General features: G+C 39.9%; 1 protein-coding gene across 1 annotated transcript in view; it reads left to right on the top strand.

Annotated features, from left to right (window-relative positions):
- pex7 (peroxisomal biogenesis factor 7) overlaps nt 1-19,521 on the top strand; it is a 69,533-nt gene that overhangs the window by 46,177 nt on the left and 3,835 nt on the right. The window contains exon 10 of the mRNA XM_075458912.1: nt 560-659. Coding sequence (XP_075315027.1) covers nt 560-659 — 100 coding nt within the window. The remainder of the gene's footprint in view (nt 1-559; nt 660-19,521) is intronic.

Raw genomic sequence — 19,521 nt, 5'->3', positions numbered from 1 at the left:
GGGAGCTCAAATTTAGATTTAAAACTTTTTGTAGCTCTACAATCATCCAATCCAATCCAGTTTTATTAATAAAGCACTTTACAACAACCTCAGTCGACCAAAGTGCTGTACAGAAAAATAAAAGCAAAAAAATTAAAAGAATAAAATACAAGAATAAATTAAAACACATAAAACAGCTTTATAATTCAAAACAAAAATAATACAAAAATAAATTAAAACAAATAAAAAAAATAAAAACTTTTTGTAGCTCTACAATCATCCAATCCAATCCAGTTTTATTTATAAAGCACTTTACAACAACCTCAGTTGACCAAAGTGCTGCACAGAAAAATAAAAGCAAAAAATTAAAAGAATAAATTAAAAGACATAAAACAGCTATACAATTTAAAACAAAAATAATACTAAAATAAATTTTAAAAAATTTAAAAATCATGGAAGTGCTGACGAGAATCAGCGTTGCCATAGTTACTCAGCGTTTAGCATCCAACAAACAATGAGATGAAATATTGTTTCTGTGTGTTTGCGCAGCAGTGAGTCCAACATCTGTGTGTGTGTTCAGGTTCTGGGATTACAGCAGGAATCAGCCTCTTCTGGACACCGTGGAGCATCACTCAGAGTTCGTCTGCGGGCTGGACTTCAACCTGCACGTCCCCGGCCAGGTAACGCACCAACGGGCGCGCACGTGTCCCACCAACGCTGTTTCAATCCTTCCATCGGTGCTGCTGTGGTCTTTTAAATCTTTTAAATGCAGGCTTGGATCTACAACAGATGGTTGCATTCATTTCAGACAGAAATGGATTCGCTTTATTTTCCCATTTTTGTCCAAACTTTAGGAACTATGGCCTCAGACGCCCTGATACACTGGAAAAATGAAAAAAAACAACAAATAAAAGACGTTTTTGCTTGAAATAAGCAACAAAAATCTGCCAATGGAACTAGTGAAAATCGGCTTGTCCAGATTTCTTGAAATAAAATGTGATATTTAGGACTTTTGAGATAAAAATGATCTTAAAATTAGCTTAAAAACCTCTTCAAATGAAAAAAAAAACTTGTTTCATATGAAATCCGACTGAAAACAATTTGTTTTCAAGACTTTTTCATTTAACAAGATATTCCAGATGTATTGTCTACAAACAAGTCCCTATATCTGGCTGCAATAGCACTTGTTAGGTAGTTGTGTCTTATATTAAGTGTAATGAGATATTTTGACTAGAAATGAGACAAATATACTTGGTAAGACTTTGATTTTTTCCAGTGTAAATGCTCCCAGGAACAGGAAGAAGGAGTTTTACACCTCAGACGCCCTGATATATGCTCCCAGGAACAGGAAGAAGGAGTTTTACACCTCAGACGCCCTGATATATGCTCCCAGGAACAGTTTAATCTGTTTAATCAGTTTAATTAAACACACAGTTTAATTTCTATATCACATTTTAAAGCAGCGAGATGGACAAAAAGTGCTTTATAAGTGAGTTTAAGGACCAACAATAAGATGGAACAAAGACTGGATGGGACTCAAACTGGGCTCAAATCTAAAGTTAAGGTAAAACAGTGAGTTTTCAGAAGGATACATAAATGTGTGTATACAGACTCCAGACCCCCTCTGTGCTGTAATCGGGAGCCTTCGGCTGCACCAATGGGGTCTGGCTACATGATCTAAGTGCTTATTTTGGGTTTTATAAGTCGAAGAAGGAACCAAATGTGCAGCTAGTGATCAGAAAGCCCTTCAGGGAGCTCCCATGACCCTCGGAGAGCTCCTAAAACCCATGATATGATATTTAGTGTTTGTTTCATCGGATCTGAGCATCATTCAGGCAGTTTTTTTTATCTGATTTATAGAGGATCTGATTGTCTTGTTGGTTACGCTCTGATTTAAGCTCTTTTTTCCTTGGTGGTTCACCCTGGCAGCTTGAAGGCTGTTCATCTCCTCAGATGTGGGGACATTCCTCCCTCTCAGTGCTCGATAGAATCTCCGCGTTCACAAACAGTCAGCGTGCTGGCTGCCGTCCTGGAAATGGGGTCATCCGTCAAGCTGTCCGTTGGCGGGCCGGGTTAACCCACACAGAAACGGGGCTGTCAGGGCTCGGCGTGCTCGCATGTGTCGGAGTAAAGAGGCCGTGAGTTGAAAAGGCCACCAGTGTCATATTCAGACAGTCAGTGCGCCCGCCGTGTGTCATCAAGAGAAGGAAGTCCCAAACTTTAGGGTTCAAACCAGGGCTGGGCAACGATTAACATGTTTAATCTAATTAATCACATGATTTCCCTGATTAATCACGATTAATCGCATTTGTACGCAAAATCCAAAAATGAATCCAAAAGTAGCGTATAGCTTTTAGCATTTAGCTTTATTTTAAATGTGCTGCCATATGAATGAAAGTGCCATAACATTTGTTGTGCAAACACACTTTTAACATCAGCATCTTTCTGTAGTTTTTATGTAGAAGCCTCGCTCCACTGTCTGTTTCCTTGAATGACTTGCTGCTATCAGTTGTGTGTTTTGCCTTTAAGTGATATTTTAGACTGGAACTACTACGCTGAGAAGACAATTCAACTTGGCAGTGTTTACAGATGACTTTGGTTCTGTCGACTCCGCCGTCTGGAAGAACTTTAACATGAAAATGGCCGAGTAAAAGTTCCGTACCCTTCTCCATGTTTGGTGGATCCGCCGATTACTTTCTTTTCCTGTTCCACAGCAGACAGCAGCAGACTTTTACAAAATAAAAGCCTGTGAGCAGCAGACTTTTACAAAATAAAAGCCTGTGAGCAACAGACTTTTACAAAATAAAAGCCTGTGAGCAACAGACTTTTACAAAATAAAAGCCTGTGAGCAGCAGACTTTTACAAAATAAAAGCCTGTGAGCAACAGACTTTTACAAAATAAAAGCCTGTGAGCTACAGACTTTTACAATAATAAAATAAATAATAAAACAGGGGGGGTCCGTGGCGTAGTGGGCTGAGCAGGCGCCCCATGTACAGAAACTTTAGTCCTCGCTGCAGCTGGCCCCGGTTCCAGACCCGTATCGGACGGCCCTGTGCTGCGTGTTGTTCCCCCTCTCTCTGCCCCCTGCTTCCTGTCTCTGAACTTTCCATCAAAGGCACAAAAGCCCCCCCCCCCAAAAAAAAATATTTTTTTTTTTAATTAAAAAAGAAATGCGTTAATAAAATATTTATCAACGTTAAATAATTGACGAGTTAACGCGATAATAGCGAGTTAACTCGCCCAGCCCTAATTAAAACCAATAAAACCTGCTTCAGATCCAATGTTTGATTCCATCATTCATAAAAAAAGTGGGGCGAACTTTGCACTTTGTTTGTAAACTGGATGCAGAGCTGCAAACGTGCCAGAATGTCCTTTAGGCTTCTTAACTCATTGGCTGCCAGCCATTTTCAGCGCAGAGAGACCCATACTGCCAAGTGTTTTACAGTATTTTGACTGATTTTCCAAGACCCACAGAAAAGTGTGTCTTATGACTATGTACACACCGAAATTACCAAACGAAAGAGTAGACTCTCTTCTTTCATCAGGAAAAAAAAGTTTGTTTCTACCATTTTCAGTCCTTTAGTAATAGACAGTAGAACATAGGTTGGTTTCACCAAAAACAGCTGTTTTTGACCAAAAAATTGAGAAAACGAGCTTTTTTGTGTGTGCAAAGTGGCACTGCTGCCACCTAGCGGGTAATTTTGCCAGTATATTCTCTGTTTAGTGTTTACAAGCCTAAGATTTAGTGACGAACTCCGCTAGATTGTCCCCCAGCCCGCTCCGTTAAAAACGCAATTGACATCTATAGACGTCTTTGGCACCGAAAGAGTTAAAGACCACCTGGTAAAATCTATGGAGATGTTCCCTCAGTAGTTTGTTTGTAGAAACAGATCACAGATACTGTACGTCACAGCTCAATAGCTAAACATGCTGACCTTGTTGAGGGAAAGTGTTGGAATTCCTTTAAAATGCAGTTAAAAGAGAATTTTAACCCATTTGTTATATTCTTATGAATATAACCCCGACCCTGTGCATGTGCACCATCAGTTTTCCACCTGAGGACAGAAATATCTCTCTGGAAAATCTGCCCGAGGAGGACAAAGACCACGACACCGAAAGCGGAAGTGTGTACGTGACAACGCCACCGGAGCATGAATCCACAACTGTCAGATCACCGCGGCAACCGTCACACGTTATTTGTTAACACAAGCATTCAATCAGACAGACAAAAATACTAAATAATCATCTTTAGGCAAATTAGAGTTCATCCAATTGATAAAATAAATTAAAATTAATTAATTAATTACAAAATAGGTAAATTCAAGTACTTAAAAAAAATAAAAGAGACTTAGGAAATGTTTAAAACATATGTAACCCATATGTAACCTAAAAAACAAACATTCACCTATCCATGGGGGGAAAACGAGTTTCTTCTGTCCTCCACTTGTCCAGTTTCCTCAAATGTTTTAAGGACACGCTGCACACCATGCTGAGATATGCCAAGTTTTCAGCTAACAGCTCTTTGGGAATCACCTTGTTGCTGCAGAAATCCTGTTTTCTGTCTGTCACACTGTGTTATCTTTGCTGTTTTTCACACATGCAGCTAAAGAAATGGGAACAAATCTTAATTCCAGTCTAAAACCCACAAAGAGCTTCTAGATTATTCATTTCTGGTGGCATAAAACAGTTTAATCATTTCATTTATATTCACTGTTCCATAATTAGTCATTAGATTATATCTTATATTCCTTTTTTAAGCTTTAAATTGAATCTTATTGACTTTTTCTTGATGTTGAATAACATATAATTCTTATTATTGTCTGTTTTTTTCCTACTTTTTTACTTTTAGACGTGATAACATTCATTATTTTGGGATTAGGATATTTTTTAAACTGAATGTCTTATATTAATTTGACTCTTTTGGTAACTGAAAGCAGTTTTAACGTAAATGTACAAAAAAGTTGAAACTATGAAGCTGTTTTTCACAGATGCAGCTAAAGAAATGGGAACAAATGATGTGTGTGTGTGACAGGCTGCTGGGAACAAAGTGCCTAAAGATCCAGTTTAAAATGTGGACACAACACTGGTTCATCCCTTGAGTTAGGAGCCTTTTTCCTGCCTGAATGGTTCACAGCTCAGAGTTAAGTGGCTTAACAAAGAAAAACGATGAAAGAGCTTCAGAAAGTGTTTAAACTATTGCTGAAGATCACTTAAGCTGCTTGGATGCAAAATATAAAGAAATGAGAGGTGTCTCATGTCCAAAATGCTTCAAAAACCAGATAAAATACTTAATATGGCTGTCAATATCATACAAATGCGGTTGGAAATTAATTGTTATACAAGAAATTATAACTAAATGTGTGTTTCTGTTCATTTTAGGCCACTATTTGAGTAAATTAATGTAAAAAAAACTCCAAAGACTCCCAATCTGAGGGAATTTTATTCCCGTTTGGTAATATAAAGTCCTGTTTTTCACATTCACTGGAGGAGAATGTGTGACCCTTTAGTTAGGAGCCTTTTTCCTGCCTGAACGGTTCACAGCTCAGAGTTAAGTGGCTTAACAAAGAAAAATTCCTCTGAAGATGCTCAGGACTGAAGATGAGATCAGCAGAAAGTTGGGGAAATGTGAGCTGGATCAGCAGATCTCAGCCTTGTTCCTAAATCAGACGGTTAGACGCATCTGCCTTGAATTTGTTCATTGTGTTTGTATGGGTCATGCCAAACTTTACACACGTTTCGTTTTGTTTTTGGGAGATGGCAGATAGCGCCCTGCTCCGCTCGCAGTGGCTCGTATCACGCCGCCTGCAGCTCTCTGAAACTCCTGACTCCTCTGAGAAGGTTTTAACCTTTTTTTTTTTTTTTTTTTCAGCCCCGGCTGGAAGAAAACACAAAAAAAACGACCCTTTTTTTCCTGATTTGTCCTTTTTAAGACGTGCCGAGCTCGTCCACAGAGGCCGGGGTGGTGCTGTGATGTAACGCAGCAGCGAGGATGACAGTCCGTCAGCCTCGTTTCAGGAACTCGGAGTGAACTCGCGCCTCATTTCCATAAACACGGCGACACATTCTGCTAATCTGCTGGAAACCCGACAGCTCCGCTTTATCCGTTTATTTACTCGCTTTGCTTCATGCTGTCTGCTGTTTTTCTCCGGTTATTTATCGCTGCTCTTTCTCTAATCACTCGGCTCTAATCGCCCTCCACGCCGCCGCCGCCGCCGGGGTCACCACGATGGATCGCCCTTCCCAGAAAGCAGAGTTGCATTGTGGGTGGGTGTTTGTGTGTCTGTGTGTTTTCCACAGAGATAAGATAAGGTGATAGATCACACGGCGATGCCGGCCGACAGCCGTTTGAAGGTGTGCAGCTCGCTCGTTTTCATAAAAAATTTCAACAGGGCCGGATTTATTCTCACGTTCAAACATACATACTGCATACTGCATACTACATACTGCATACTACATACTGCATACTACATACTACATACTGCATACTACATACTACATACTGCATACTACATACTACATACTACATACTGCATACTACATACTGCATACTACATACTGCATACTACATACTACATACTACATACTGCATACTACATACTGCATACTACATACTACATACTACATACTGCATACTACATACTGCATACTACATACTACATACTGCATACTACATACTACATACTGCATACTACATACTACATACTGCATACTACATACTGCATACTACATACTGCATACTGCATACTGCATACTACATACTACATACTGCATACCGAATACTGCATACTACATACTACATACTACATACTGCATACTACATACTACATACTGCATACTACATACTGCATACTACATACTACATACTGCATACTGCATACTACATACTGCATACTACATACTGCATACTCCATACTGCATACTACATACTGCATACTACATAATACATACTGCATACTACATACTACATACTGCATACTACATACTACATACTGCATACTACATACCACACACTACATACTGCATACTACATACTACATACTTCCATACTGCATACTACACACTACATACTACATACTTCCATACTGCATACTACATACTGCATACTACGTACTGCATACTGCATACTGCATACTGCATACTGCATACTGCATACTACATACTACATACTGCATACTGCATACTACATACTGCATACTACATACTACATACTGCATACTACATACTGCATACTACATAATACATACTGCATACTACATACAACATACTGCATACTACATACTACATACTGCATACTACATACCACACACTACATACTGCATACTACATACTACATACTTCCATACTGCATACTACATACTACATACTGCATACCACACACTACATACTACATACTACATACTACATACTACATACTTCCATACTGCATACTACATACTGCATACTACGTACTGCATACTGCATACTGCATACTACATACTACATACTGCATACTACATACTGCATACTACATACTGCATACTACATACTACGTACTGCATACTACATACTACATTCTGCATACTGCATACTACATACTACGTACTGCATACTACATACTACATACTTCCGTACTACATACTGCATACTACATACCGCATACTACGTACTGCATACTACATACTACATACTGCATACTACATACTACGTACTGCATACTACATACTACGTACTGCATACTACATACCACATACTACATACTGCATACTACATACCACATACTGCATACTGCATACTACATACTACATACTGCATACTGCATACTACATACTGCATACTACATACTGCATACTACATACTACATACTACATACTGCATACTACATACTGCATACTGCATACTACATACTGCATACTACATACTGCATACTACATACTACATACTGCATACTACATACTGCATACTACATACTGCATACTGCATACTGCATACTACATACTACATACCACATACTACATACTGCATACTACATACCGCATACTACATACTGCATACTACATACTGCATACTGCATACTGCATACCACATACTGCATACTACATACTGCATACTACAGACTACATACCGCATACTGCATACTACATACTGCATACTACATACTACATACTACATACTTCCATACTGCATACTACATACTGCATACTACATACTACATACTGCATCCTACATACTACATACTTCCATACTGCATACTGCATACTGCATACTGCATACTACATACTGCATACTACATACAACATACTGCATACTACATACTACATACTGCATACTACATACCACACACTACATACTGCATACTACATACTACATACTTCCATACTACATACTACATACTGCATACTACATACTACATACTGCATACTACATACTGCATACTACATACTACGTACTGCATACTACGTACTACATTCTGCATACTGCATACTACATACTACGTACTGCATACTACATACTACATACTTCCATACTACATACTGCATACTACATACCGCATACTACGTACTGCATACTACATACTGCATACTACGTACTGCATACTACATACTACGTACTGCATACTACATACCACATACTACATACTGTATACTACATACTGCATACTACATACTACATACTGCATACTGCATACTACATACTGCATACTACATACTGCATACTGCATACTACATACTACATACTGCATACTGCATACTGCATACTACATACTGCATACTACATACTGCATACTGCATACTACATACTGCATACTACATACTGCATACTGCATACTACATACTACATACTACATACCACATACTACATACTGCATACTACATACTACATACCACATACTACATACTGCATACTACATACCGCATACTACATACCGCATACTACATACTGCATACTGCATACCGCATACCACATACCGCATACTACATACTGCATACTACAGACTACATACCGCATGCTGCATACTACATACTGCATACTACATACTACATACTACATACTTCCATACTGCATACTACATACTGCATACTACATACTACATACTACGTACTGCATACTGCATACTGCATACTACATACTACATACTGCATCCTACATACTACATACTTCCATACTGCATACTACATACTACATACTGCATACTACGTACTGCATACTGCATACTGCATACTACATACTGCATACTACATACCACATACCACATACTGCATACTACATACCACATGCTACATACTACATACTGCATACTACATACTACGTACTGCATACTACATACTGCATACTACATACTACGTACTGCATACTACATACCACATACTACATACTGCATACTACATACCACATACTACATACTGCATACTACATACTACATACTACATACTGCATACTGCATACTACATACTGCATACTGCATACTACATACTACATACTGCATACTACATACTGCATACTACATACTGCATACTGCATACTGCATACTACATACTACATACCACATACTACATACTGCATACTACATACCGCATACTACATACTGCATACTACAAACCGCATACTGCATACCGCATACCACATACCGCATACTACATACTGCATACTACATACTGCATACTACAGACTACATACCGCATACTGCATACTACATACTGCATACTACATACTACATACTACATACTTCCATACTGCATACTACATACTGCATCCTACATACTACATACTTCCATACTGCATACTACATACTACATACTGCATACTACGTACTGCATACTGCATACTGCATACTACATACTACATACTGCATACTACATACAACATACTGCATACTACATACTACATACTGCATACTACATACCACACACTACATACTGCATACTACATACTACATACTTCCATACTACATACTACATACTGCATACTACATACTGCATACTGCATACTACATACTACATTCTGCATACTGCATACTACATACTACGTACTGCATACTACATACTACATACTTCCATACTACATACTGCATACTACATACCGCATACTACGTACTGCATACTACATACTACATACTGCATACTACATACTACGTACTGCATACTACATACTACGTACTGCATACTACATACCACATACTACATACTGCATACTACATACTGCATACTACATACCGCATACTACATACTACATACTACATACTGCATACTACATACTGCATACTACATACTGCATACTGCATACTACATACTACATACTGCATACTACATACTGCATACTACATACTGCATACTACATACTACATACTGCATACTACATACTGCATACTACATACTGCATACTGCATACTACATACTACATACTACATACCGCATACTACATACTGCATACTACATACCGCATACTACATACCGCATACTACATACCGCATACTACATACTGCATACTGCATACCGCATACCACATACCGCATACTACATACTGCATACTACAGACTACATACCGCCTACTGCATACTACATACTGCATACTACATACTACATACTACATACTTCCATACTGCATACTACATACTGCATACTACATACTACATACTACGTACTGCATACTGCATACTGCATACTACATACTACATACTGCATCCTACATACTACATACTTCCATACTGCATACTACATACTACATACTGCATACTACGTACTGCATACTGCATACTGCATACTACATACTGCATACTACATACCACATACCACATACTGCATACTACATACCACATGCTACATACTACATACTGCATACTACATACTACGTACTGCATACTACATACTGCATACTACATACTACGTACTGCATACTACATACCACATACTACATACTGCATACTACATACTGCATACTACATACTACGTACTGCATACTACATACCACATACTACATACTGCATACTACATACCACATACTACATACTGCATACTACATACTACATACTGCATACTCCATACTGCATACTACATACTGCATACTACATAATACATACTGCATACTACATACTACATACTGCATACTACATACTACATACTGCATACTACATACTACATACTGCATACTCCATACTGCATACTACATACTGCATACTACATAATACATACTGCATACTACATACTACATACTTCCATACTGCATACTACATACTGCATACCACACACTACATACTACATACTACATACTTCCATACTGCATACTACATACTGCATACTACGTACTGCATACTGCATACTGCATACTACATATTGCATACTACATACTACATACTGCATACTACATACTGCATACTACATACTTCATACTGCATAATACATACTGCATACTGCATACTACATACTGCATACTACATACTGCATACTACATACTACATACTACATACTGCATACTACATACTACATACTGCATACTACATACTACATACTGCATACTACATACCACACACTACATACTGCATACTACATACTACATACTTCCATACTGCATACTACATACTACATACTGCATACCACACACTACATACTACATACTACATACTTCCATACTGCATACTACATACTGCATACTACGTACTGCATACTGCATACTACATTCTACATACTGCATACTACATACCACATACTGCATACTGCATACTACATACTACATACCGCATACTGCATACTACATACTGCATACTACATACTGCATACTACATACTGCATACTGCATACTACTTACTGCATACTACATACTGCATACTACATACTACATACTGCATACTACATACTGCATACTACATACTGCATACTGCATACTGCATACTACATACTGCATACTACATACTGCATACTGCATACTGCATACTACATACTACATACCGCATACTACATACTGCATACCGCATACCGCATACTGCATACTGCATACTACATACTGCATACTACAGACTACATACCGCATACTGCATACTACATACTGCATACTACAGACTACATACCACATACTTCCATACTGCATACTACATACTGCATACTACATACTACATACTACGTACTGCATACTGCATACTGCATACTACATGCTACATACTGCATCCTACATACTACATACTTCCATACTGCATACTACATACTACATACTGCATACTACGTACTGCATACTGCATACTACGTACTGCATACTGCATACTGCATACTACATACTACATACTGCATACTACATACCACATACCACATACTGCATACTACATACCACATGCTACATACTACATACCGCATACTACATACTACATACTGCATACTACATACCGCATACTACATACTACGTACTGCATACCACATACCACATACTACATACTGCATACTACATACCGCATACTACATACCACGTACTACATACTGCATACTACATACTACGTACCGCATACTACATACTACGTACTGCAAACTACATACCACATACTACATAATGCATACTACATACCACATACTACATACTGCATACTACATACTGCATACCACATACTGCATACTGCATACTACATACTGCATACTGCATACTGCATACTGCATACTACATACTGCATACTGCATACTACATACTGCATACTGCATACTGCATACTACATACTGCATACTACAGACTACATACTTGCATACTGCATACTCATCGATCAGACAGTATGCAGAGTGTTTACCCACAATGCATTTCCCTCCTGCCCGAGCTGAAATCAGCCGGCCTGAAGCTGATTTCTTTTAAGCTCTAAACTCTGTAAACTTTAGCAACATTTGAAACATTTTCAGGTGAGAAAGTAGTCGTTTAGATCCCCAACGTGTTGAAAACCTGACAAAATACCGGCTGTTTACAATTTTGTTCCCACGAATTCGGCGCTACTAAAGCTAGCCGCAGTGAGCTAACGCACTTCCTGTTATTTTCCCAAAATAAAATACCCGTTGCCTTTTATCATAGGGAAAGCCATTACCATACAATTGGTGCTTTTGTTTTGAAAACAGGAAGTGAACCTACCCTCGTTGTAGCTAGCTTGAAACTGCCGTCTTGACAGGAAATGACGATCGGCGACGTCACGTTACGTTGCATCTTGGGTAGTTTGAGTATGAGTAGTAACCTCATGATGCATACCCAACATTTAGGAGAATCTAGTATGCATCCGGGAACTTCTGCTTACTCAAACTCGCATACTAACTCAGAAAGTTAGTAGGAGTAGTAGGAGAAGTATGTGGTTTCGAACACAGCCTGTGTGTTTGCTTTCGGAAAGCAGATGGACGGCATTTGAAGCAGTTTCTGACATTGGATGTCAGTAATTGTAAAATACTGTTTTAAAAACATAAAGCACGATAAAGCATGCATCTCTCAGTTCTATAAAACTAAAGAACTAAATGTTTGCTGTCGGCCGGCGTCTCTGCTGCAGGAATCGATGAAAATAAGAGAAAAAATAGATGAAAAAATAGGTGAAAAAACAGGTGAAAACAGATGAAAACAGTGAACTGACTCGGCTTTTATTTGTTTCTCGTCCCTGAAGCGCACAGATTATTTCCCTAAATATTTCTGCTTTGGGAACTGTTCTGACTTCTGAAGACGTCACTTTGGGCTTCACAGAAGCTTACTGTTTGAACATTAATTGACAGATTAACTGAACCGGTCCACAGAGCCCATGTGAGTCAGGGTTTGGACAACAAAAGCACCATTAACAGCTCGGCTCAGTGTGACTTTCTCTGAGAGAACACCGGCTCATTAATGTTTTAATTAGTGTTTCTTTATTCATCTTTTACTGGTTATTGAAAGACATTAAACGTTGCTCAGACTTTGAACTCGTCCTTACCTTCACATTCCCCCCAGCCTCTTTCATTTACTCCTCCTCTTCACTTCACATCGTGTCCTTTCTCGCTTGTTGCTCCTTCCCCTCGCTCCCCTTCTTGTGCTTTGCTGCAGTCTTGGCAGCCTTCACATTACGACTGGCTGTTAAAGTTAATTAAAGGAGGGCATTCCTCTTTTCTGTGGCTGAGTCACTGCACGACCACTCTGCCACCTCATGGCCCGAGAGGCCGAGAGGCTCGTTGAGTCGCTGATTCAGAGATAAGACGGAGCAGGTGTATAAACTCCTTCTTCCTGTTCCTGGGAGCATATATCAGGGCGTCTGAGGTGTAAAACTCCTTCTTCCTGTTCCTGGGAGCATATATCAGGGCGTCTGAGGTGTAAAACTCCTTCTTCCTGTTCCTGGGAGCATATATCAGGGCGTCTGAGGTGTAAAACTCCTTCTTCCTGTTCCTGGGAGCATATATCAGGGCGTCTGAAGTGTAAAACTCCTTCTTCCTGTTCCTGGGAGCATATATCAGGGCGTCTGAGGTGTAAAACTCCTTCTTCCTGTTCCTGGGAGCATATATCAGGGCGTCTGAGGTGTAAAACTCCTTCTTCCTGTTCCTGGGAGCATATATCAGGGCGTCTGAGGTGTAAAACTCCTTCTTCCTGTTCCTGGGAGCATATATCAGGGCGTCTGAGGTGTAAAACTCCTTCTTCCTGTTCCTGGGAGCATATATCAGGGCGTCTGAGGTGTAAAACTCCTTCTTCCTGTTCCTGGGAGCATATATCAGGGCGTCTGAGGTGTAAAACTCCTTCTTCCTGTTCCTGGGAGCATATATCAGGGCGTCTGAGGTGTAAAACTCCTTCTTCCTGTTCCTGGGAGCATATATCAGGGCGTCTGAGGTGTATAAACTCCTTCTTCCTGTTCCTGGGAGCATATATCAGGGCGTCTGAGGTGTATAAACTCCTTCTTCCTGTTCCTGGGAGCATATATCAGGGCGTCTGAGGTGTAAAACTCCTTCTTCCTGTTCCTGGGAGCATATATCAGGGCGTCTGAGGTGTAAAACTCCTTCTTCCTGTTCCTGGGAGCATATATCAGGGCGTCTGAGGTGTAAAACTCCTTCTTCCTGTTCCTGGGAGCATATATCAGGGCGTCTGAGGTGTAAAACTCCTTCTTCCTGTTCCTGGGAGCATATATCAGGGCGTCTGAGGTGTAAAACTCCTTCTTCCTGTTCCTGGGAGCATATATCAGGGCGTCTGAGGTGTAAAACTCCTTCTTCCTGTTCCTGGGAGCATATATCAGGGCGTCTGAGGTGTATAAACTCCTTCTTCCTGTTCCTGGGAGCATATATCAGGGCGTCTGAGGTGTATAAACTCCTTCTTCCTGTTCCTGGGAGCATATATCAGGGCGTCTGAGGTGTAAAACTCCTTCTTCCTGTTCCTGGGAGCATATATCAGGGCGTCTGAGGTGTAAAACTCCTTCTTCCTGTTCCTGGGAGCATATATCAGGGCGTCTGAGGTGTATAAACTCCTTCTTCCTGTTCCTGGGAGCATATATCAGGGCGTCTGAGGTGTAAAACTCCTTCTTCCTGTTCCTGGGAGCATATATCAGGGCGTCTGAGGTGTAAAACTCCTTCTTCCTGTTCCTGGGAGCATATATCAGGGCGTCTGAGGTGTAAAACTCCTTCTTCCTGTTCCTGGGAGCATATATCAGGGCGTCTGAGGTGTAAAACTCTATCTGAGGCCACTGTGCTAACAGAGTTAGCTAAAGACTGTGGATAAACTCTATCTGAGGCTAATGTTCCAGCAGAGTTAGCTAAAGACTGTGGATAAACTCTATCTGAGGCTAATGTTCCAGCAGAGTTAGCTACAGACTGTGGATGAACGCTATCTGAGGCTAATGTTCCAGCAGAGTTAGCTAAAGACTGTGGATGAACTCTATCTGAGGCTAATGTTCCAGCAGAGTTAGCTACAGACTGTGGATAAACTCTATCTGAGGCTAATGTTCCAGCAGAGTTAGCTAAAGACTGTGGATAAACTCTATCTGAGGCTAATGTTCCAGCAGAGTTAGCTAAAGACTGTGGATGAACTCTATCTGAGGCTAATGTTCCAGCAGAGTTAGCTACAGACTGTGGATAAACTCTATCTGAGGCTAATGTTCCTGCAGAATTAGCTAAAGACTGTGGATAAACTCTATCTGAGGCTAATGTTCCAGCAGAGTTAGCTAAAGACTGTGGATAAACTCTATCTGAGGCTAATGTTCCAGCAGAGTTAGCTACAGACTGTGGATGAACGCTATCTGAGGCTAATGTTCCAGCAGAGTTAGCTAAAGACTGTGGATGAACTCTATCTGAGGCTAATGTTCCAGCAGAATTAGCTAAAGACTGTGGATGAACTCTATCTGAGGCTAATGTTCCAGCAGAGTTAGCTAAAGACTGTGGATAAACTCTATCTGAGGCTAATGTTCCAGCAGAGTTAGCTAAAGACTGTGGATGAACTCTATCTGAGGCTAATGTTCCAGCAGAGTTAGCTAAAGACTGTGGATGAACTCTATCTGAGGCTAATGTTCCAGCAGAGTTAGCTACAGACTGTGGATGAACTCTAGCTGAGGCTAATGTTCCAGCAGAGTTAGCTAAAGACTGTGGATGAACTCTATCTGAGGCTAATGTTCCAGCAGAGTTAGCTAAAGACTGTGGATAAACTCTATCTGAGGCTAATGCTAATGTTTCAGCAGAGTTAGCTAAAGATGTGCAGCAGCCACAGAGCCACTGTGCTTAAACCAATTATTATTTCCTCCTTCAGTCGTGTTCTTCCTAACCTCTCCTCCGCCCACCGCAGGCTGCAGCCTCCACCTCCCTCTACTCCTCCTTCTTCTTCACTGTAATCAAACACAAAGCCGGTCCTAACACCTGTGACGGCGTGAAGGCGAGCCGGAACCTCTGCTGCACTCAGAAATATGAGCTCATCGGTGGGGTTGTGTTCCTCAGCCAGAATAGATGACAGTGTGTCATTCAGATGATAGTCACGTCCCCTCAGAGGCATGTTATTCAGGCGATAGTCCTGGCTGATTATAGAGGTGAGGACACAGCTGTGCTTCTCCTGAACAGTAACCGCTGATAAACCTAAGATAATTTAACAAACTTTATCCCCAGTTTCAGCCACATTGTGAGCTGTGCTGTTTTTATTGGTATTCATACGTATTTACACACATCTTTTAGTTTACAACAGATTTTTCTTTCTGTTACATACATATAAAAAAAGAAAACTCCAATGTTATTCATGAAATGTATAAACTGAACAATCAAAGAAATAACAGTTTGGCAAACACTCAGGTTGTGTTCGAAACCGCATACTTCTTCTACTTCTCCTACTACTCATACTAACTTTGTGAGTTAGTATGCCAGTTTGAGTAAGGCAGAAGTTCCCGGATGCATACTAGATTCTCCGAAATGTTGGGTATGCATCATGAGGTTACTACTCATACTCAAACTACCCAAGATGCAACGTAACGTGACGTCGCCGATCGTCATTTCCTGTCAAAACGGCAGTTTCAAGCTAGCTACAACGAGGGTAGGTTCACTTCCTGTTTTCAAAACAAAAGCACCAATTGTATGGTAATGGCTTTCCCTATGATAAAAGGCAACGGGTATTTTATTTTGTGAAAATAACAGGAAGTGCGTTAGCTCACTGCGGCTAGCTTTAGTAGCGCCGAATTCGTGGGAACAAAATTGTAAACAGCCGGTATTTTGTCAGGTTTTCAACACGTTGGGGATCTAAACGACTACTTTCTCACCTGAAAATGTTTCAAATGTTGCTAAAGTTTACAGAGTTTAGAGCTTAAGGGAAATCAGCTTCAGGCCGGCTAATTTCAGCTCGGGCAGGAGCGAAATGCATTGTGGGTAAACGCTCTGCATACTGTCTGATCGATCAGTATGCAGTATGTAGTATGTAGTATGCAGTATGTAGTATGCAGTATGCAGTATGTAGTATGCAGTATGTAGTATGCAGTATGCAGTATGCAGTATGTAGTATGCAGTATGTAGTATGCAGTATGCAGTATGTAGTATGCAGTATGTAGTATGCAGTATGCAGTATGCAGTATGCAGTATGTAGTATGCAGTATGCAGTATGCAGTATGCAGTATGTAGTATGCAGTATGTAGTATGTAGTATGCAGTATGTAGTATGCAGTATGTAGTATGTAGTATGTAGTATGCAGTATGTAGTATGCAGTATGGAAGTAAGCGGTTTCGAACACAGCCTCAGTCATTGGACTGTTTCTGACATTCTTCCAGATCAAACTCGGACGGTTCTGAGATAGCGTAGATTCATCATCTTCTTAGCTATTAATAATAGGACATGTAATAGATACAGCTTCATATTTTCCCATCTTCCCTTAGGGAGTGCTCCTATGATATAAAATTGTAGGGGCAATTGAGGTAAATCAATGTTTAATATAGAGAATATTTCTTTCTGAATCCCTTCCCAGTGGTTTTTCAACTTTGGGCAGTCCCAATATATGTGTGTGTGGTCTCCTATCTGGTGACAATCCCTCCAGCACAAGTTTGTTTTGTTACTGTCAAATTTGGAAGTTATGGAGGGGGGTTCTAAAATATCTCACTTTCAGCTTCCAGTTGAATTATTTGCACATTGGGCTATTAGTTTATTTTATGTCCCTCCTCACACACATCTTCCCAGCATGTATTTCTGATAATAACATTAATTTCTAACTCCCATTTCCCTTTTATATCAAGAGAGCTCCCTGACAACAACAAATTTAAGCATTTATAAATTTGTGAAACAACCTTGGTACCAGTCTTTTCTTTTATAATATTTATGAACAATTCTTCTATAGGAGTGGGTTGTTTCGTACCTATAAAAGTCTTTACTTGCCAAACCAAATCTATCTTGCAATTGTCTAAAAGACCGCAGGATTTCCCCCTCAAACATCTGATGTATCATTATAAGCCCCCCCCCCCCCCCATTCGATGTCGAGACTTTTCTTTTTCAAAAATATTTTTATTGAATTTTCCATATCAACAGCAATGTGAGGGCACATCCAGCATAAAGAGTAGAAGTAATAATAAATAAATAGAATAAAGTAAAAACAAAACAAACCCCTTGGGTATATAGAAAGTAAATAAAAAATAAAAAAATAAAAACACCTTGGGTATATAGAAAGTAAAATACAACAAAACAAACACTGATGTTGAGACTTTTCTAATGAATACTTTGAAGAAGGTATCTTCTGATCTAAGATATAATGTGTTGAAGGCAGCAGAACTTCCTTTTGACAGTGTTTTCTGATGACAAAGAGCCTAAATTGACGGTAGTTGTACCATTCAGTGGGATTTAACCAGTCTGGATCTCGTAAGGGGGTTCCACCGCGCTGGCATTGAACAGCGTAAAGCATCGACTCGGGTCTTTTGCAGCTGCAGAAATTACGTGGGCCAAGGACAGAGCCCTGAGGTACTCCACAAAACAAAGATTCTTTCTCAAAGAAGCCCAAGAGACGGGTTAAACTGAGAGAATCGAGCAAGCGAGGAACGTTTCCTGCTCTTTGAATTGGAAGACAAATGTTTGCGGGCTTCAAAGATTTAGAAAAAGTGAAAATATGTACGTGCTCACAAACAGCGCCACCTCACACTTATGCACCAGTTCAGCTCTGGGACTTCCTCCATTTAT

This window comes from Odontesthes bonariensis, chromosome 24 (genome assembly GCF_027942865.1).
Source record: "Odontesthes bonariensis isolate fOdoBon6 chromosome 24, fOdoBon6.hap1, whole genome shotgun sequence".
NCBI lineage: Eukaryota > Metazoa > Chordata > Actinopteri > Atheriniformes > Atherinopsidae > Odontesthes > Odontesthes bonariensis.
This window is presented reverse-complemented; position numbering and strand designations above follow the sequence as displayed.